The following is a 21,667-nucleotide window of genomic DNA, read 5'->3' as shown; positions in this document are numbered from 1 at the left end:
TTGAACCATTAACTGCAATCCTAGGTTTTTATTCAAAGGAACTAATCAACTATGGCCAAAGGTTTGCATATAAAATGATTTTACTGAAGCAGTGTTTCTAATATCAAAGAAGTGGAAAAAACTAAATGTCCATCAATAAGGGATTGGTTTAATGAATCAGGGTACACCCATACAATGAAATACAATGCAGTCCTTAAAAATGAAGCTGTAGGTTTATTCAATAACTTTTGAGAGGCCCACGATATAATGTTAAATGTAAAAAGCATATCCTAAAACAATACATGTATGGGGACTTCCCTGGCGGTCCGGTGGTTAACACTTCACCTTCTAATGCAGGGGGCGCAGGTTCAATCCCTGGTCGGGGAGCTAAGATCCCACATGCCTCTCGGCCAAAAAACCAAAACGTAAAACAGAAGCAATATTGTAACAAATTCAGTAAAGGCTTTAAAAATGGTCCACATCAAAAATTCTTAAAAAAGCCCCCAATACATGTATGATCCCATTTTTGTAAAAATGTGTATGTGTATCAGAGAAAAAAAGACCAGATATACCCTAAAATATTAGCAATGGTTTTTCTGTCAGTGAAATGTTCCTCTGTATACTTTTCTCTATTTTCTGATTTTTTTGCAATAAGCCTGTATCACTTTTATAATTTAAATAATAATGAGGTTTTTTTTGCTTCATTTTCCCCCTGTGTTTTCTTTTATTACTTCTGGGCCTTCAGGGAGTGTCTCCGCACTTCACAGTTAAGGCAGATTTACATTAGCAGAATGTAGGGGGGGGTGCCCTCCGCCTGAACTGGGAGACCTGGGATCCAGTGTCTCCTGTCATTTGCACTGGGCAAATCTCTTCACCTTTCTAAGCTTCCAATTTTTCTTCTGCAAAAAGTCTATGCAAACAGCAAAACTCCAAACCAACAGAATTATTACTGTTTATTGCTTATTATAATTTTGTCATTATTATTTTAGACCCAGGGCTTTTAATCCCAGTATTTCCAATTCCTTTATAATGAAATCATCTCAAAGTGTGGTCCCCAGACCAGCAGCATTGACATCACCTGGGAGCTTGTTAGAAATGCAGAATTGCAGGCTCACCCCAGACCTACCGAATCAAAGCCAGCGTTTCAGTAAGATCTGCAGGTGAGTCCACGGCAGACTGCAGTTGCAGAAGCCCTGATCTAGAACAGGTACCTCAGGCAGGTTTCTCCTGAGTTCTGAAAGAGTGGAGAGGGTTAGCAATACAGGCAGCTCTCACCAGCACTAACACCCAGGGCGCCGGTTAGTATAAGAGCCAAGTGATCTTAATTATGCCAATTTCAGAGTCACGTTCAGCCATACTGGTTGGTTAAAGAGCCAAGGCTCTTTGAAGGCTCAATGAACTGAGCAGAGCCAGGACGGGGCTGCAGGACGTTACTCCGGAAGCCGAAGACAACCTCATGGTCATTTGATCTGGTTAGTCTAGTTTTTTTTTTTTCTTTAAAAAAGCAGTTTGAATTTTAGAGTCAGTTCTTGAGCTACCTGGGCGCCCCACTTTGGGGGATTATTTGGGTTTTGTTTAATCTGGTGAAGAGTCACTGGGAATTTAATTTCAGCACTCCTGGGACAGTGGGACCAAGTGACCACTTGCCCTTTTCCCACCCTCACTCCCCTGGGCGTCTCTACGGAGAGAGGGCCCCCAAGGAAGCCAGGCTCCCGGAGGTGGAAGCGGTGGTCCAAGTCCACGTCTCCCTTCTCGGACCCTCGGGAGGGGCCCGTCGCTGCCCTCTTTGCTGGGCTGTGGGACCAGCCTGTCAAGTTCCTCGGAAGAGGGGGCCTCCTGTGTCTGTGCCGGTGGGGGTGGGGGGGGCGGCGCCCTGTCCCCTCTCACCCACATGGCCCCGGCGCCACGCAGGACGGCCAGGGTGCTCCTTGGGTAACTGGGGAGCCGCATAGAGGGACTTGCCATTAGGGCTGCTGTTGCACAGGAGGTGACTCAAAATGGGTTCTGCATTTCCACACCACCCCTAAGGCACCATCACATCCTGCCTGGAGTCCCTTTCCCCGGACTCCTCACCTAGCTACCTCATTCCTATCCCCCAGTACTCAATTCAGATCTCACCTCTGACCCTACCCTCCCACTGTGAGTTACTTTTGGTCATATCCCATCACCTAATTGTCACAGTACCTAACACCCAGGTAATGTGCTTACTGTGAGCCAGGCCCTGTTTTAAGTACGTATATTAACTCATTTAAACGTCCTAATAATATCATTAAAATTTCTAAGAAGCTGCCAGGTGAAGCCAATGCTGCTGGTCTGGGGGCCAGCTTTGAGATATTTCATTATAAAGGAATTAGAAATAATGGAATTAAAAACCCCTGAGTCTAAAATGATAATGACAAAATTATAGTAGACATAATAGTTCCGTTGGCTCAGACCTTTACAGTTTGCAAAGACTTTTTGCTAAAGAAGTTGGAAGCTTAGGCAGATATTATTATCCTCACTTTATACAGGAGGAAACTGAGGCACAGAGAGTTTATGTAACTTTCTTAAGGTCACAAAGCTGATTAATGACAGAGCTCATATTGATATTTGAACCCAGGCAGTCTGGCTTCACAGTCCTAAAGAATGCATTATTACTTGCACCTACATAGCACTTTTAACATTCTGTAATTCCACGTTAATTTTATCTGTTTGTTGTATGTGTCCCTCATGGAAATGTAAGCATCTTGAGGGCAGGTGGTTTGTCTACCTTGTTTATATTGTATCCCCAATACCAAGAAAAGTGCCTAGCATTTAGCAAGAGATATTTACTGAATGAATGGTTAATACTAGAGGTAGACTCTCTTTTCAGGGCTATTTATCACAAAGTTATAGAGTCCTCATCATCTCACAACAGTTGCTATACACTTGGGGCCAGTTAAGAAGAGCAAACCCAGATCTGAGGGGAGTGCTGAGCAGGAGCCTGGGCTGCCTCGCTAGGCTCACTCACACCATGTTGACGCTAATTTCGGTTCAGGACTAGAGAGAGAACCAGCTGCGAACCTTGGGGATCATTTGTTAAATCCACAGTGGTGCAGAGTTTACTATACTGAGTACTCACTCTATACCAGGCATTCAGTCAGTTGTTCGGGCTACAGAGATGGGTACAAAGGCACAAGGACAAATGAGACATGATGCTATGGGGGCACAGAGGCTGGGATGAAGAATCCTGCCTGGAGTGGGTGGCTATGCATCAAGGTTATATAACTAACCTTCAGAGTTAGTGGGCTAACTCTGAAGATGGGCCTTGAATGAATGGGATTTTGCCAGGCAGGTAAGGGTTTTGAGGAGGCAAACATACTTGTTTGGAAGGGCTAACATTTATATAATCTTCAATATCCTGTCCTAAACTCTGACAAGAACCTATTCAAGTTTTGAATAACGGCCATGGGCTGTGTCTTCAAATACAGTCAATTTAAGGCAATTATCCAGATGATTCCATTTGTCAGAATTTTCATGTATTCTGAAATGTTCTGATAGTTGAGGTTACAAAAAGTACTATAGAAAGACACTGGTAATTGATTTGAATTCCTGGCTTTGCATATGTAGACAATCCAAAAGAATTTAACTTGAGAGAAAGAAAATGTAGAAGTGGACTCATGAGAAATGGTTCTTTCACTGAGTGTGTTATTCTTTATGTAGCAGAAATAGTACAAAACTATTAAGAAGAAAAATTATTTCTTCCAGGCATGCAAGATCTACAAAAAATGTTACTATTCATCCAGAAGAAATAGCTCTTTAGCAGTTCATCAGTTTAAGCTGCATTGTTACATCCTAAACCAATAAGATATTTCAAAAACCAACACTTGAAATAGCTTCTAATTCTTAAAAGCTGGTTCTACTTTAAATAATATGATTCATAGGCCTTTGGAAAGTTAAATTTTCATGAAATGTTAAGATAGAATTCAGTGATTCCATTAATTAGGATTCTATAAATACATAAAAACCATTTTTCTTGGCATGAAATTAGGCTGTAGGCTGCTATATTACCTCATTTGAGGATGGAGAGGATGTGGATGACAAGTCATCCAGGTTGATTTGAGAACTCACGGGAAGAGAGACAGCTGAAGTATATTTGCCTTTATTAACTTTCTCTTTAAAATCTTCAAGTAGCATTTCCAACGTGAAGATTTCACCTTCTACTTTTCTAGGTAAATATAAACACACAGGCATCTTATTGAGTATGCAGTAAACATTCTAATTAGTAACAACAGTTCTTGAATATAATAACATTGATCTACATTTTTAATGCCGTCTATCTTCAGACAGGAAGGATAATGGACACCTTCCCTGACAGGCATCCTGTTTATAGTTTCACTGCAAAGGCCTGGGCTCTAATACTCAATTTTTTCTTCCAGTTTTATTGAGATATAATTGACATACAGCACTGGACAAGTTTAAGGTATACAACATAATGACGCGACTTACATACAACACGAAATGATTATCACAACAATTTAGTGAACATCCATCATCTCATATAGATAAAATATTAAAGAAGAAAAAATTTTTTTCCTTGTGATGAGAACTCTTAGGATTTACTCTCAACAACTCTCATATATAACGTACAGTAGTGCTAATTATATTTATCATGTTCTATATTTCTAATTCTCATTTTGTTATTCATTAGCTGTGTATCCTTTGGCAAATCACTTAATCTTTCTGTGCCTCCAATGTCTCAACTATAACGTGAGATAACAATACTTTGCTTATCTGGATCTGATTATTTTGAAGTCCCTTACAGTTCTAAGAGCTATGATTCTAGGAAAATAGTGACTTATATCAACTGAAAAAGAATGATATGAAAAATCTGAATAACTTAATTAACAAGCTTGATCCATAGGTATATGTACATATAGGTATATGTGTATATATGTACATGCATATATAAATATAAATATATATTTTGCCCCCAAAGAATTAATTATCCTCAAATTCATTAAATTTATAAAAATTTATCTCATATTACTCCACAAAGAAAAATCTCAACAAATTCCAAAACATTAAAAATTATACCAGTTCTTTCCCACTGAGATCAAGAGCAAGGCAAAAATATTCCTTCTCACCACTCCTATTCAACATTGTACTTGAAGTCCTAGCTAAAGCAACAAGACAAGAAAAGGAAAGAGAAGGTATACACATTGGAAAGGAAGAAATAAAATTGTCTTTGTCCACAGATGACATGATCATCTGTGTAGAAAATTAGAATCAACAAAAAAACTTCTGGAACTAATAAGCAATTATAGTGAGGTTGCAGGGTACAAGGTTAATATATGAAAGTCAATCACTTTCCTATATTCTTTTTTTTTTTTTTTGTGGTACGTGGGCCTCTCACTGTTGTGGCCTCTCCCGTTGCGGAGCACAGGCTCCGGATGCACGGTTTCAGCGGCCATGGCTCACGGGCCCAGCCGCTCCATGGCACGCGGGATCTTCCCAGACCGGGGCACAAACCCGTGTCCCCTGCATCGGCAGGTGGACTCTCAACCACTGCACCACCAGGGAAGCCCTCCTATATTCTTTTAATGAACAAGTGGAATTTGAAGTTAAAAACATAGTACCATTTACATTAAGATCCAAAAAACTTAAATATGTAGGTATAAATCTAAAAAAATATGCACAAGGTCTCTATGAAGAAAATTACAAAACTCTGATGAGTGAAATCAAAGGACTAAATAAATGGAGAGATAGTCCATGTTCATGGATAGGAAGATGCAATATTATCAAAATATCTGTTCTTCCCAACTTGATCTATAGATCCAGTGCAATCCTAGTAAAAATCCCAGCAACTTCTTTTGTGGCTATTGACAAACTGACTCTAAAGTTTATATGGGGACTTCCCTGGTGGTCCAGTGGTAAAGAATCTGCCTTCCAATGCAGGGGACTTGGGTTCGATCCCTGGTCAGGGAACTAAGATCCCACATGATGTGGGGCAACTAAGCCCACCACAACTACTGAGCCCACATGCCTCAACTAGAGAGCCCACATGCCACAACTAGAGAGAGAAAACCCACATGCCACAGCTAGAGAGAAACCTGTGCCACAATGAAAGGTCCCACATGCCGCAACTAAGACCTGACGCAACCAAAAGAATAAAATAAATGTTTTAAAAAATAAAGTTTATATGGAGAGACCAAAGAGCAGAATAGACAGCCTACAAATAGACCTACATAAAATTAGTCAACTGATATTTGACAAAGGAGTAAAGGTGATACAACGGAACAAAGATAATCTGTTCAACAAATGGTGCTGGAACAACTGGATATCCATGTGCAAAAAAAAAAATGAATCTAGACACAGACCTTACACTCTTCACAAAAATCAGCCCAAAATGGATCATAGACCAGGAATAGAAGGATCATGTTTATGTATAGAATGAGTTGGGAAATTTTCCCTTTTCTTTTTATGTTCCAGAAGAGTTATTTAAAGTCTTCGTTGAACTCACCCACAGTCCAACTTGGATTTGGTACCTTTTGGGGGTTTGACTGTTTACAATCTTTTCTATTTTTGTCTGGTTATTAGTCTTTTCAGATTTCCTACCTCTTTTTGAGTAGAGTTTAATCATTTATATTATCCTAGAGATTTGTCCATTTCATCTACATTTTAAACTGTGTTGATATGAAGTTGTCCAATCCCATTTGATCTAAAATTTTTATTCTGATATTTTTCCTTTCTCATTCTTTATGTTATTTATGCTTTTCAGTCAGACTTTCCAGTGGTTTATTTTATAGATATTTTCAAAGAAAATGTTTTATTGATCAAATTATTTTAAATTTCATTTATTTCTCCTTCCTTTTATGAATCTCTTCCTTTTGGGGGGTTTATTTTGCAGTTATTTTTCTGCCTTCCTGGTTTGAATACTTAGTTTATTGGTTTTGAACTTTCCCCCCTAATAAATGCATTTTAAAACTATAAATTTTCTTCAGAGTACTGCTTTAGCTACATTACATTGGTTTTCATGTTATTTTCTCATTTATTATTGACTTGTAGATTATTCCTAACCTCCATTTTTATTTCCTATTTAACACAAGAATTATTTAGATGAGTGTTAAAATTTTCTGATTAGATTTTTACTATCTTTTTATTATTAATTTCCAGTGATCAGAGAATGTGAGTGGTATAATTTTTTAATACCTTTTTTTGGAGAAGTTTTAGCTTCTCAGCAAAACTGATAGGAAGATACAGAGATTTCCCATATACCCCCTGCCTCCACACATACATAACCTCCCGCATTATCAACATCTCCACCAGAGTGGTACATTTGTTATAATTAATGAACTTATATTGACACATCATAATCACCCAAAGTCTATAGTTTACATTGGGATTTACTTTTAGTAGTGTACATTCTATAGGTTTGAACAAATGTATAATGACATGTGTCCACCTTTATGATATCATACAGAGTATTTTCACTGCCCTAAAAATCCTTTGTACTCTGCCTATTCAACCCTCCCCCCACCCTAACCCCTAGCAACCACTGATCTTTTTGTTTTTGCCCGTTTTGCCTTTTACAGAATGTCACATAATTGGAATCATGCAACATGTAGCCTTTTCAGATTGGCTTCTTTCTTAGTAGTATGCATTTAAGTTTCATCCATGTCTTTTCATGACTTGATAGCTCATTTCTTTTTAGCACAAATAATATTCCATTGTCTGGATAGACCACAGTTAATTAGTGCAGTTCATCTACTGAAGGACATATTGGTTGCGTCCAAGTTTTGATGGTTCTGAATATAGCTGCTTGAAATATCCATGTGCATGTTTTTGGACATAAGTTTTCATCTCCTTTGTGTAAATACCAAGGAGCATGATTGATGGATCATATGGTAAGAGTATATTTAGTTTTGAAAGAAGCTGCCAAACTATCTTCCAAACTGGCTGTAGCATTTTGCATTCCCACCAGCAATAAAGCAGAGTTCCTATTGCTCTACATCCTCACCAGCATTTGGTGTTTTTAGCATTCCAGATTTGGGGCATTCTAATAGTGTGTAGTGGTATCTCATTGTTGTTTCAATTTGCCATTTCCCTGATGATATATGATGCGGAGCATCTTTTCATATGCTTATTTGCCATCTGTATATTTTCTTTTGGTGAGGTGTCTGTTAAGATCTTTAGTACATTTTTTAATTGGGTTTTTTTCTTACTGTTGAGTTGTAAGAGTTCTTTGCATATTTTGGATAACAGTCCTTTACGAAAAGTGTCTCATCTTCTCATTCTCTTTACATTGTCTTTTGCAGAGCAGAAGTTTTTAATTTGAAGTCTAGCTTATCAATTATTTCTTTCATGGGTGGTGCCTTTGATGTTGTATTTCAAAAACCATCACCATAACAAAGGTCATCTAGGTATTCTACTATGTTATGTTCTAGGGGTTTTATGGTTTTGCCCCCGCAAAAGCACCAAATCCAAGTGGGATTATGGGTGAGTTTACCAAAGACCTTAAGTAACTCTTCTGGAACATAAAAAGAAAGGGGAAATTTTCCCAACTGATTCTATAGATAAACATTAGGATATTTATTAATATATTTCACTAGATTCATAAAGGAGATTTCTAAATCCCATTTGATTAATCTTTTTCCTAAATTTAAAAATATCTAATTCTAGTAAGCTAGGAATAGATGGAAACTTTCTCGATAAAGCTTATCTACTTGAACCTACAGCAGTCATTATACTTGGAAGAATTCCCAATACCATTAGGAACATGACAAGAATGATTATTTTCACTAGTATTATTCAATGTTTTTTGGGAAAACCTAGCAAATGAAATAAAGCAATAAAAAGAAATGTGATATAGAAAAGTTGGTTGGAAGAAAAGATATAATGTATGAATATTTAAGGGGAAAAGCAAAGTTGAGGGGAACTATTATTTGTTTCTGATTGTCATACCTAAAAACTAAGACAGTCAACTGAAAATCAACGAAATAGTAAGAACAAGATTGTGTCAGGTAGCCCCGTATAAGTTAAACATACAATTTTCTTTATTTCCTGTATATGGATTAGAGAAAACATCTATTAACAACACACAGAGGGACTTCCCTGGTGGTCCAGTGGTCAAGAATCTGCCTTCCAATGCAGGGGACGCAGGTTCGATCCCTGGTCTGGGAACTAAGATCCCACATGCTGTGGGGCAACTAAGCCTGCGTGCCACAACTACTGAGCCTGCCATGGTCTGGAGCCCATGCATCACAACTAGAGAGCCCACATGCCACAGCTACTGAGCCCGCGTGCTCTAGAGCCCATGCCACAACTAGAGAGAAGCCCGCGTGCCGCAACAAAGAGCCCATGCACCACAGTGAAAGATCCCGCGTACCGCAAGGAAGATCGCACGTGCTGCAGCTAAGACCTGATGCAGCCAAATAAATATTTTTTAAAAGGTATGTGTATAATCTTGACTCTTAAAAAAAAAACACAGAAAAAGTATAAAATAGGTAAGAACAAATTTGACAAAACATGTAAAATCTACATGAAGAAAACATGCTGGGGATGTTTTCATGGGAATGGGATGGGAATACTCATTGCAAAGATTTTAATTTTTCCTGAACTGATCCGTAAATTCAAAAAAATCCTAGACAAAATTCAAATGGAATTTTATTAAAGAAATTTGGTTCCTAAAACTATATTTCTCAATAAAAGTGACTCTATGAATGAAAAAAAAAGAAATTTGCTGAGCTGATTATAAAGTTTATTAGTAAGAAGAGTGTACAAGAATAGCTAAAGAAAGTTTAAAAGAAGAAACATTTAAAAATATACACTAACCTATAGTAATTTAGAACTATGTGGTTAATGTAGAAATAGAAACAGAACAATGGGGAGGATAGATCCAATCCCCTGTACACATGGGGGTTTTGTATATGATAAAAGTGGCTTTTTACCAGTGGGGAAAGGCTGCCCTATTCAATGAGTGGTGGGACAAAGATCTAAACCTGGAAAACCAGACTGATAAGTAAAATATAGGAAAATATGTTCTAGTCTGGCAGGCAGAAGGGAATTCATCAGGTGACAAGGAGAGACTGAAAATTTAAAGGAGGTGAAATGATGGAGCGAGGCCTCAAGGTAGCGGGAAGAGATAGGCTCAAGGACCAAGGCTGGAGAGGTTGGAAGGTGAGTGAAGGAAGAAAGAGGAGGTGAAAACATGCAGAACTGGAGGTGGAGAAAAGACATTTCTTGAGGGAATTTGTGACCTTTTCTGTAAAATAGAAGACAAGAGTGTATGCTGATAGTATCAGGGAGGAGGGATTGATGGAGGCAGAACCCCATTTCCTGACTCCTTGGCTTCTGGTGCTAGTGTGTGAAAGAATCAACTGACCATCAGACTACATTCTGACAAACAAGATACATGAAATCCAAACAATGTTTTTGAATTTTTGAATATTACCTTTCAAAGGCAATAATAAGAAGGTTTTAATAAAAGCACAATAGCTGACTTAAGCAATTAGCCAATTAATTTGCACAATTCTTTCCTTTACAGAAAGTCATCAACAATAGCCTTTGGACCCATCATTTAGAAGGTTCTCGACACACCACGACCTCAAGGGTTGGATTGGGTTCTGCTCTTTGCCACATTTTGCCCATTTGAGAACAAGAGGAGCTGAGCACACTTTGCTCTGAGGCAGTTCTGAGGTGAGTTTTGGGAGGGGCTGAGTCCTTCCCTTGCCCCAGTGTTGACAGCTTCTCCTGTATATGGGATATAATTGCAGTTGAAACTCTTTTGATTTATACTGGGGCCAGGCACAGTGTGGGTGTAACTAGGATATAAATAAGGCATTGCATAACTTTGGTCTTAATGCGCACAGAGGCCTGTCTTTAAGACGACTGCCAAAACAAGTGGGATTTCTTGGAAAATAAATATCCTTACTCTATTAGTTTTTAAACAAATAGTGAAAGCATGTGGAGATCCTTTTTTCCAAGAAAAAAAAGCCTTTGGGGGAAAAAAATCAATATTAAAACCTCATCCTTGCTGTCTAATTACTCAGTATTGAAATAACAATAGACAGAGATTTCATTCGTTTTGAAGAAGTAATATCTCAGGACGCTAGTGCCAAAATATAAACCATTAAAATATTTTGGCATCAAGAATGAATTTGTGTTAAAATGCTATGAATAGAAAGAGCTGAACTTACAAATATTAAGCCTACTAAATGGGTTCTTTAAATTCATCCCAGGAAATTATATGGAAACAATCCTAGCCTTGAGTCCTGGACTACATCTTAAAATTATTTAGATTGGAAAGAGAGGGGCATGGTGCCATCAGAATGGCCAGCTGGAATCTTCATTCAATATGATTATGCACCCAAGTTTCTAATGTGAATTAATTCAGGAATCATTTGACTTCAAGCGTTAACATTTTGCCTTTATCAGGACTTGTGGGTCCCTTACCCCAACACTAACCAATGTAACAATGATTCATTCCTGCCTGCTGTCTCTTTGGAATTGTCTGTGCATGAGGAAAAAGAGGGACAGAAAAGAAGAACCAGGCAGGGGAAATAAAGGCAGGAGTGGGATGAAGGAGAGGACAGGACAGGAGGAGCTTGGAGAGGAGAGGGTCCTCTGGGGTTAACACGTGAGCCTTTCTAGAGTTTCTTGTACTCTTCTGAGTCTCAGAACCAATTATAATGACATCCAACAAAATGCAAGGTGGTGGCACAATGTCTCTCCTCCAGGAGACCATTGTTCATTTGGGGCACTCTGTGTCAGTGCCCTGCACAGGACCTTACACATAGCAGGAATTCCGTACTGCTTGTTGCATGGGGTGACACTTATTCAATGGGAGCACAGTTTTTGCTGACCCAAGACCAATGGCTCTCCAAGCACTAAGCCATCAGCCGCAACAGAATCCCACCTGAAGGAGATTACCTCTGACCCTTCCACCTTACACAGTTTAAGCCTCACCTTTCTGGACCAAATTCATCGACAGCTGGGGATTCATGCTTGTGGACTTGCTGTTTCAAAGTCAGATGCTTCTCCTTATTGGCCAGAAACTCCTATTCCAGCAGTTCGAGGTGTCCCTGCATTTTCTCAAGGACCTGTAACAGTGGAGTCACTGGAATCATTCACAGGTAAGCCTGTGTGTGTAGTTGTTTTTCCCCAAAACACAATGAGGATGTACCCCACAGTAGTGTCAAAACAAAGCCATCATCCTTCTCCTGGCAATTGTTTTGTTTCAGAGTCTGACATCTAAAATATAGACAACCCAAGACCCATCTCAGCATTTGTGACATCTCATAGCACATAGCTGAAAAATATGGTCACTTCTGATTTCTCTCCTAGAACCCACTTGGAGGTGTTTAAATTTTTGTTAATGGGACATTCATACTCCTACGTATTTGCAGAATAATTTTTAGCTCATAGAGCACTTTTCCATTCATTATCTTATTTAATCCACGCATCAATGTTGTAAATGTGGCAAAGTAGATTTATTATCCCAGTTTTATAGAGGAGGAAATTGGGGCTCTAGGAAGTATGTCAGAAGTCACATAGATATTAGAAAAGAACTGAAGTTAGAGGACCTGGGATTGAATCTATGGCACTTGGGGGATGAAATGGGGACGGAACATCGGGAAGTTTAGTCAAAAACTTCAAATGGGTCTTCCAGATGTAGCCTCATGCAGATGAATGTTTAAACTGTACAGGTCAGGGTCTTATCTCGATGCACAGAGGCTGCAGCCCTGCAGCCCCAGTCACTAAACATTCCATGAGCACTGCCCATGTTTGGTCCTGGGCCAAAAGTGTGAGAGACACAAAAGCTGTATCAGGCACAGTCCCTGGTCTCAGGGATTTTATTCCAGTTGGGAAAACAGACTGTGGGATGGAATACTTTGCTATGGCTCAATGGAAGAAGTGAGACTTAAGTCAGGCTTAAAGGACTCAAGAGGGCTTGGATCAGGCAGTATCCGTGAAAATGGAGAGGAAAGGATGAATTGGAGAGATATTGCCAAGGGCAAGAATACTGCATCATGGGATTACAGAATCGGACACACCAGGGTTCAAGTTCAGACTGTCACCTACTAATTGTATGATTTTAGTCACCTTGAACTCTAAGTTTCAGTTTTCTGATTTGAGATAATAGCCCTCACCTCATATTGTAAAAATTAAATGAGATAATGCTTAGTGCCAGGAGCATAGTACACCCTCAATAGATGGTAGCTCTCATCTTCATTGTTATTAGTTCTTACTATTATTAAAATAAACAAACAAGTTTAGAAGCATACTGGCTATACGGGTATAAAAAATGGCAAGTGTGGTAGATGTTTTCCATTTCTCCTCACCCCAGATCCACCCTCCAACTTTCTCTGTGCCCCAGCCAGGAGGCTGGCCTTCAATGGACTGTATCAATAGGCTCCCATGCCTCTGGCTTTGGTTGATTTCAGCCAATGGAAGACAACAGCAGGAGAGAGGAACTGAAGAAGGATGAGGTATGGTCTTTATTTCCTTGATTTCCTCCTGTCTGTATCATCATGGATTGGCTGCGTCTCTATCAAGAGCCGCAGAACTTGTCAGCTACCCCTACAGCTACTGCTACTCTTCTTATGCTCCATTATCTGCTCTTCCTCCGTCCCTCTGCCCCACTGTTCCTTCCATGAGATGCTTTCTATCCCTTATTGGTTTCCCTTAACCTTGCCCATGCTTTTGTAAAATAATGCCTTACTAAGCTCTCCTCAGTAACTCCACTGGAGTAAGCCTTCTTGTTCTTGCCAGGACCCTGACTGATACTATAAATATCACAGACAACACTCAAAGGTTTCTACTGTGGGAGGTGGGAAGAATGTGAACCCCCTGATGAAACTGAGGAATTTGGAAAGGCTAACAAGTTTGAATGAAGATGTCAATGTTGGGCAAGGTAGAATTTTTGGTAAGAGTGGGAGATCCAAAGGAAGATCAACACAAACATTTGGAGCTCCAGATGAGAAGTGAGGACTAGTAATTTAGGAATTGGTAGCATGAAAATGGTGGTTAAAGCCATGAGAAGGAATTAGGTATTCAAAGGAAAGAGAAAAGTGAAGCAAGCCAATTATGAATTATAATTTGGGATCTTGGAATTTTAATTGTGTTCAGAAGAAGATAGGGCATAGTTTTCTTGCCATAAATGTACCTCATTTAACTCTCTTAACTAAGATAGGAAGACATGCTACATGTCTAAGCTTGTGCAATCAACACATAGAACCAGGATGTTTGCTGCAAAATCCAAATGCTTTCTCCGTGTGCTGCTCACCCTGAGAAAGTTAGTTTTAGCCCTGTCTGGCCTTCCTTCACTGAACCAGATGGGCCCGGAATTAAGGAGTCACCTTCCTAAGGAGTCACCTCTCTCCTCTTCTCTCAGTCCCGACACGAATCCCCACATACCCTCTAACATAGGAAGAAACTTCCTGAAACTTCCTCAAGAAGGCTAATGCCTTGAACCAGTTTCCTCTGCTTTGCTTGGCCTTTTAAAACTTTATGTTCTCCCAGTTTCTGAAAGCCTGGGTTTTAGGAGATCTCCTTTATCATTCACTCCTTAACTCCTGCAATCTGGCTTCTGTAGAACCACCACTTCATTGAAATCAGGGTTGCCAAGCTCCCTCATGACCTCTCAGTTGCCAAATCCAATGCACATCTTGCTTACCTTCCTTACTTGAAGATTTGATGGTGTGGCCCACTCCCTCTTTCTCAAAACCCTCTTTTCTCTTGGCTTCTATAGCTCTGCCCCTTCCAGGTCTGCCTCGACCATTTGAGTCTCTCCTCATCGATCTCCTTTGAGGACCCCTCTTCTTTTACCTGCCCCTGGTTCTGCTTCCTATGATCCTATTTTTGGATTTCTTCACTGCTTACTCTGCGTGTTTGCCTGAGCAATCGCCTATACCCCACGGCTTCAACATAAAACTATACCCAAATTTACATTTCTGGCCCAAACAACTCCTCTGAGCTTCAGATCCATTGCTCTAATTGCCTACTGGACCTCTCCAACTGGATGTCTTATGGGTACCTCAAAATGTCCCAAACTGAACGTGACATCTGGCCTCCTGCCTACCTGGCACACCCATTCTGAACTGGATCCTCCACTTTTATTCCTGACCTTGGTTACCCAAGCTAGAAATCTGGAATGCATCCAAGCCTCCTCTCTTATTTACCTGGTTCAATCTGCCGTCACTTCCTTAAACTCTTGGATTTGTGCCCTCTCCATCCTCACTGCCAGCCTTGCTTTAGGACTTCATATAACTTGTTACCTGGATTATGGCTTTCTAGCCGATCTCTGTCCCTACAGTCTTGCCCCCATGGTGCTTGCTGTTTCTCAGCTTTGAATCCTCCAGTGTTGCCCCATCGCTCCACCTCAGGATGAAATTAATCTAAGCTCCTTAGCGTGGTGTAAAGGCTTTTCATGATGTAGTCCTTATCTACCTCTCCAGTCTCCTCCCTTCCCCTGAGCTCCATCTGCTCAATTACACTGCCACACAGTTCCTCACACTTTCAGCACTTTCTTGTCCCTGTGCCACTGCACCTGCTGATTCCTTTTCCTGGAATACACCTTTGCCCTTACTCTGCCATATTCTTCCTACATGCCCAGCTCAGAAGTCCCTTCCAGGAAGCCTTCTAAAGTACCGTCTCACTGGCAAGGGTGAGCCTCTTCAGTGCTGCCATTAGTATCATATGTAACCTTTCCCAAGCTGCATGTTACTTGTTGATTTACTGGTCTGTTCCTAGGAGACGATAAGTCGCTTGAAAAAGAAATGTTTCTTCATCTCCAAATTCGTAATGCCTGATACAGAGTCTGAGTCATAGGAAGTACCCCACAAATGCTGTCGAATGAATGTATGAGTTATTTAATTACTATGGTGAAAGAATAATGAACTGTGTCTCAACATTTGCCTCCTCCTAGTTTTTGTCTATACTGTTTGGTTTCTGAAGCACAGACTGCCCTGAGCTTTACTCGTGTCCTTTATGTCAGGACTTCTGGCCATCTGTCCTGCTGCTGACCCAGTGGCCTAAACTACATCTTCAACTTCACACACCCCTGGTTCTAGTAGTCTCAGCTTTTTGCCCCACTGCCATGCCTCACCCCCACTTCCCACGACCCTGACGCTGATGAACAAGGCTATGATTACAACATAAATTAATGATTTGATTAAATGCAACAATAAGCAAGGATGCAAAAGTCAAAGGTTTTGATCTGAAGAGCATGGCTTCAAAATTAATTTTAAGTTTTCAAAGTTTTACATATTGAGTTGCCAGATACTGGCGGTTTTTATAGCCTGTATCCCCCAGGACCCATCAAATCTGGATGTGCTTGCCCTTTACAACAGCTGACATATTATTCTCTTGAACTTACCATGGTCTCATATTTATTATGGGATGACTGCTGAGGAAAAACAGCCATAAGTAGTGGATCCCCTGAGAAGGAGAAAGGGCTAAATACATATAGAAACAGAAAGCTCTAAGCTCTTTTAGTCCCTGTAACACAAAGATAGTTTCATCTTCAGCAAAGCATTTCTTACCAGAGCATTTCTATCCCCACCAATGTAGAGAACACATGATACTATAAAGTCATTTGTATTTTCCCATGTCAAATTCCCTAAGAAGATTTTTAAAACTTGATAAAATTTATTACCAGCCTCTAATCTTGCAAATGATAGGGAGAATCCTGTGCTATGCTTTTGGAAAATTCTTGTACCTGCAGTGAAAAAATGCAATATTTCGTTAAGGGCATAGTGTCTTACGTTTGAATTTGGTTATTTCTATCTTTCATAATAAGCTTTAAAAGTATTACTTTAGTCTTCAGTTGATCAGTCTGTTCTTTTAACTTTTGACACATCTGTTTCCCTTGGGATATCGTGTGAAATGTGTAAGAAGAAGTTGAGGAAGGGTCTTTCTGAGAAGTCAATGGCATCTTAGAGAGACTTGTCTCAGATTCTATTCCTATGTAAGAAAGAATAAGTTTTGGTTACCATTCATCTCAGCTGCACTGCAGTTTTATGAAGTACAGAAAACAGAAGTCTGTGGCAATCACTACCAATCACTATTTAAAAAAAATTTTTTTTCAAAATGTATATCTAAATCAAAGAGGTTTAAAAATGCTGGTACTGGGACTGCCCTGGTGGACCAGTGGTTAAGAATCTGCTTGCCAGTGCAGGGGACATGGGTTGGATCCCTGGTCCTGGAGGATCCCACATGCCTTGGAGGAACTAAGACTGTGTGCCACAACTACTGAGCCTGTGCTCTAGAGCCTGCGAGCTGCAACTACTGAGCCCACGTGCTGCAACTACTGAAGCCTGTGCGCCTAGAGCCTGTGCTCCACAACAAGAAAAGCCATCACAATGAGAAGCCCAAGCACCACAGCGAAGGGTAGCCCCCGCTCACCACAACTAGAGAAAGCCCACGCACAGCAATGAAGGCCCAATGCAGCCAAAAATTAAATAAATAAATATTTTTAAAAATGCTAGTACCTGCAAGATGGTCTTGGTGGATATGCACCATGGGCTCCATCTGCACATTTAAAGGATAAGAAAACGTGACTGTTGATAGTGATCATGACGCCATTACTCAGGATGACTCGATGTGTTCTGGTCATCATGGAGGCCACCCAGTTGTGTCAAGAGCTGGGGCCCTGATGCCAAGGTTAAATTCCACTCTGACACTTATCTGCCAGGTGACCCAGAGCAATTACTTCATCATTGTAAACCTCAAATTCCTCAACAGTAAAATGGGGATCGTAATAGAACCTACCTCATAGTGCTGTGATGAGAATTAAATGTTACCATAGTATCTGTCATATGGTAAGCGTTTATGTTAGCTGTTACTACTATCATGTTTGTTACTATTACGAGGAATACTCACATATTTCTCCTACAGCTAGACCATAGGTTCCACAAAGGACCGTTGTTGATCTCGTCACCGGCTCTATTGCTGACGCTCTCACTAACACTCAGACACATGGTAGCCACACTCCAGAGAATAATAACAGTAAGCGTTACGTCCCAAAATGTGTCAAGATAGTGATTGTTCACACAGCCCTTTTCTACTCACCACAGGCTAACTGGATAAGAGTTCAGATTCCGGAGTGATTCACCTTGAGGGTCTTCCCATTGTTCCCAACACGCACAGCTCACAAACACGCTAGTGCCAGAGAGCTACTGTAGTGGTCAAACTAGACTGTGGTTATTATGAATATCTCAATTATATGGTGGCTGTGGAACCTATAGAGTCCAGTTCTCCAACCTGAATTGACAGGATGAGAGAAAATCAGACACCTGACTTCAGGCTCCCATTGCCAGAGGCAGATGAACTTGATATTCATTCTGCCCCTACTAACCGCAGGGCACTGAGAACTGTGCCCACCGAGGGGCGTTCTCCTGCAAGCAGAATGAGGAACGTGGAGACTTCCCAGTGTCACAGGGGTGCAGATTTCTCCATGACTGAGAGAAGCGTCCCAGTCGAGGCCAGGTGGGCTGCTGGCTCCCGGTGTGTGTGTATGTGTGTGTGTGTCAGGGGTGGGGGCTTCTGCTCAAACTCCCCAGAACGTTCAGCTGAAAGGGAAGGCAGCTGAAGCATAAAGAGGTGGAAATGGAAATAGGCAGAGAACGTTCAGTCAGGGGGCCCTTCATAGAATGCTTAAAGGAAAGATCATACAGTCCTGGCAAAGTGCCAGAGAGCTACAGTGTTTCCTTTGATCATTACTGTGAACTTACCTAACTATTGAACCTCAAACAATGAGATCCTGAGCGTCAGCATGCTGGGAAGGTGGGTGGAAGGATGGGAAGATGGGGAAAGGGGAAATAGTATAAAGTAAACATTAGCAAAATTTTGTACTAAATAGTCACCAATATAACAATCTTGAAGCGTGTTATTAAAGATCTTAATTCAGTCCAATTGAGCATTCATAACCAAGGACATAATATGTACAAACAGAACGCTAGGCCTCTGGGGGAACTTGGGCAAAGGAAAGATGAAGACGAGGTGGCTGTCTCCAGAGTCTTCAAATCTAGTGGAAGGAACAGATGTTTCTAAATCGTTAGGATCCAAAGCGGGCTGAGATAAATGCTCTGACAGAATACTAAACAAACAAGGTTGGGAAAGACGGTGACTAGGGGGTTCTGAAAAGTCTTGTGGCCAGTGGGGAATTGAAGGAGACCATGAAAATGAGCAGGTCTTTGGTAAGCAGAGGTGGGATGTTCCACGTAAGGCAGGATCTCAGAGAGGGCAGGGCCAGCCGGGTACCTAAGGATGACTCCTGGGGTGGGAGGGGGAAGTTTAGTTTAGAAGGGTAGGATGACATGAAAAACGGGGAAATGCAAATTCCAGGTTGAAGAACTTGGATTTTATTCTATTATGTGTTGTTGTTAGTTTAGCCCCTGATTCTTCTCAGGAGAAGACCCACTGAGCTTCTGAGAGGTCAAGGTATTGGGCCAGAACTAGAACCCAGAACCTCAGACCTACAACTCAGTTCTATGCACCCTCCAGAGACCCACACTGACATAGATGAGCAGCGGCCCTGCTTATATGTTTGCTGGAGACGGCTTTCACTTACCTCTATCTGTTGTGAAGTTTCAGGAGTTTTCCATTTCTGCTCGTTTTTCAACACCGTTTGATCTAGACATGCTTTCTGAAATATCTTGCACAATAGCTGACTTATCTCTCAATTTAGGAGAAAAGCTGGCTTGTTTATCAGTTGTAAGTGGTTTGTCAATTATGTTATTTTTAGGAGCAACCTTAGAGGAATCAGAGAACCAGTAATGAACTTGACCTTGGCCATATTTGAACCTGTTGCCTGAACTTGCTTTTTCAGCCTACTGTTTCTGGGGTGTCTGCCCTTGGCAACTTTTTTCTTTATCACCTGGACTCTTGATTTTAGTTGAAAAATTTGAATTTTCCTGATGGTTGCTTTCTCCAGCAGCGACTGGATCTTCTAAATCAGAGGTGTTTTCTTCTGTCATGGTTGGAAAACACCTGGGCTTATTGCTGTTTTCACCATTGCTTTTGGAGTTGAGTTGGTCAGTGAGTTCTGAGGTTTGCTCTGTTGGTCAAGAATTCGTAACATGCTGCAAAATAATATTTTTAATAATAGCTCCGTCAAAACTGTCAGCATTAGAGATCTCTGGGAGAGTTTCACAATTAATGCCTTGACCTTTTGAGAATCCCTCTTTGCAAAGATGATGGAGTAAAATATCAGGAATGTTTGACTTTGAAGGGTCTCCTTGGTTAGATGGAATATGAAGATTTATGGTGCATTGATTCTCTTTATTATATTTTTTGCTGACAGCATTTTCAGTTGTTTTATCCGAAGTCATGGCCTTATCTGCCTTTCTGCAAGTCTCTCTATGTGTGGCCTTTTCTTGAAGGTCCTCTTCTGTTAAATTCATTTGATTTGAGACATCAAGGTTGTCATATTTTGAGCTAAAATTGTAATCGTTGTACATCTGAATTTGGAAGAAGTCCCCATCATAAGGCAAATCCTCCTGTTTCTTAGAAGTTGCATCTTCTGGGAAATCGGCTTCATCCATGTATGTGCAGCTTGACCTCCTTTATCGGTTGCTGCCTGGTCTTGATGTTCTTAATTGTAGCAGCAGACCTTCTGGTTTTCATTGATTGTCTTCATTGTGTGTCTTAGTCTGTGCAAAACAAAAAGAGCCTCATTATTAAATATAATTTATTTAACGTATGAAAACATGCTTATCCTAGTGTCTATGCCGGAGCAAAATGGATGCTTTTCGTTTAGAGAAATGCAGTTATAAACATGAAGGCAGGAAGCACAGCCAAGAGTAACTCATCCTAAAGCCTACATGAACATAATCAGTGGTATATAAGCAAGGAATTAGAAAGGAGGGGGGCTAAATTTTTTATTCATTAATATTTGAGGGAGACATTGGTCTCTAGTTAATGACCAAATATTTACCAACTTCTCTTAGGAAGTACTATTTGAAATTTGTTCTCCCCAAATAGGAGCTTGGAATGCAAGTAAAGGATTGATTTTTTTAAAGTACCATGGCTGTCACTTGTCCGCACATCACTGATGGGCCTCTGTGTGGCACTGAAAGCAGACTCAACTCAAACAAACCACCAGCCTACTCTGTTCTGGTGCTTTTTCATTTGTCCTCCCAGACATTCTGATCCCCTTCTTCTGATTTTCCCTTGTATATTGGAGAAAGGCAGAGAAGGACTGACAGAAATATGAGCAAGGAACCAAAAGGTCTTTTGAACACCCAGAGGCCAATCTGCCATCGAGCATCCCTCTTCTGATTAGAACCCAGGCAGAACCCAGTTCAAGAGGCTGCCTTGCTCTGAGCAGTCCTGTCAAGCTGCCACAGTCTGGTGGTAGCAGCGTGTCTCAGCAATACTCCTGAAAATGTTCAGAGCAAAACCAGCTGCCATTTGGTATGAGTCTTTTATTCTTTTAAATAAAATTTAAAGCATCCATTTAGATATCACTTCTTGATTTGCAAACTTTTGGGACAACTTTTTAGAAGTAGTATAATTACCTCCAGTTTTAAGGGAGTAACTGAGGCTCTGACTCAACCAAGGGACCCACAACCACTGGCTGGCCTCCCTTGCCCATATAATGATGGGGTTGGATGAACAGATCTCTGAGGGCCTCTTCCCCATCTAAATTTTTATGAGTCTGTGGACTTCTGCTTTATTATATAACCTAAAAATCTAAAGCAATATGTTTGACAAAAAAGTAAGATTA

The 21,667-nt window shown here is 40.5% G+C and overlaps 1 protein-coding gene across 1 annotated transcript in view; it reads right to left on the bottom strand.

Annotated features, from left to right (window-relative positions):
- The window catches only part of AKNAD1 (AKNA domain containing 1), a 38,075-nt gene extending 17,014 nt beyond the window's left edge, over positions 1-21,061 (bottom strand). Inside the window, 7 exon segments of the mRNA XM_089918747.1 lie at positions 4,009-4,165; positions 11,869-12,038; positions 16,595-16,657; positions 16,754-16,902; positions 17,430-17,469; positions 19,511-19,553; positions 19,555-21,061. Of these exon segments, the coding sequence (XP_089774873.1) occupies positions 4,009-4,165; positions 11,869-12,038; positions 16,595-16,657; positions 16,754-16,902; positions 17,430-17,469; positions 19,511-19,553; positions 19,555-20,483 (1,551 nt within the window). The 5' untranslated portion in view covers positions 20,484-21,061.
- Between the last annotated feature and the right edge of the window lie 606 nt (positions 21,062-21,667).

This window comes from Delphinapterus leucas, chromosome 1, assembly GCF_059928025.1.
Source record: "Delphinapterus leucas isolate spDelLeu-1000000601 "Yukka" chromosome 1, BTC_Dleu_Yukka2, whole genome shotgun sequence".
NCBI lineage: Eukaryota > Metazoa > Chordata > Mammalia > Artiodactyla > Monodontidae > Delphinapterus > Delphinapterus leucas.
The sequence above is the reverse complement of the archived record's forward strand: the minus strand, read 5'-3'. Positions and strand labels throughout refer to the sequence as shown.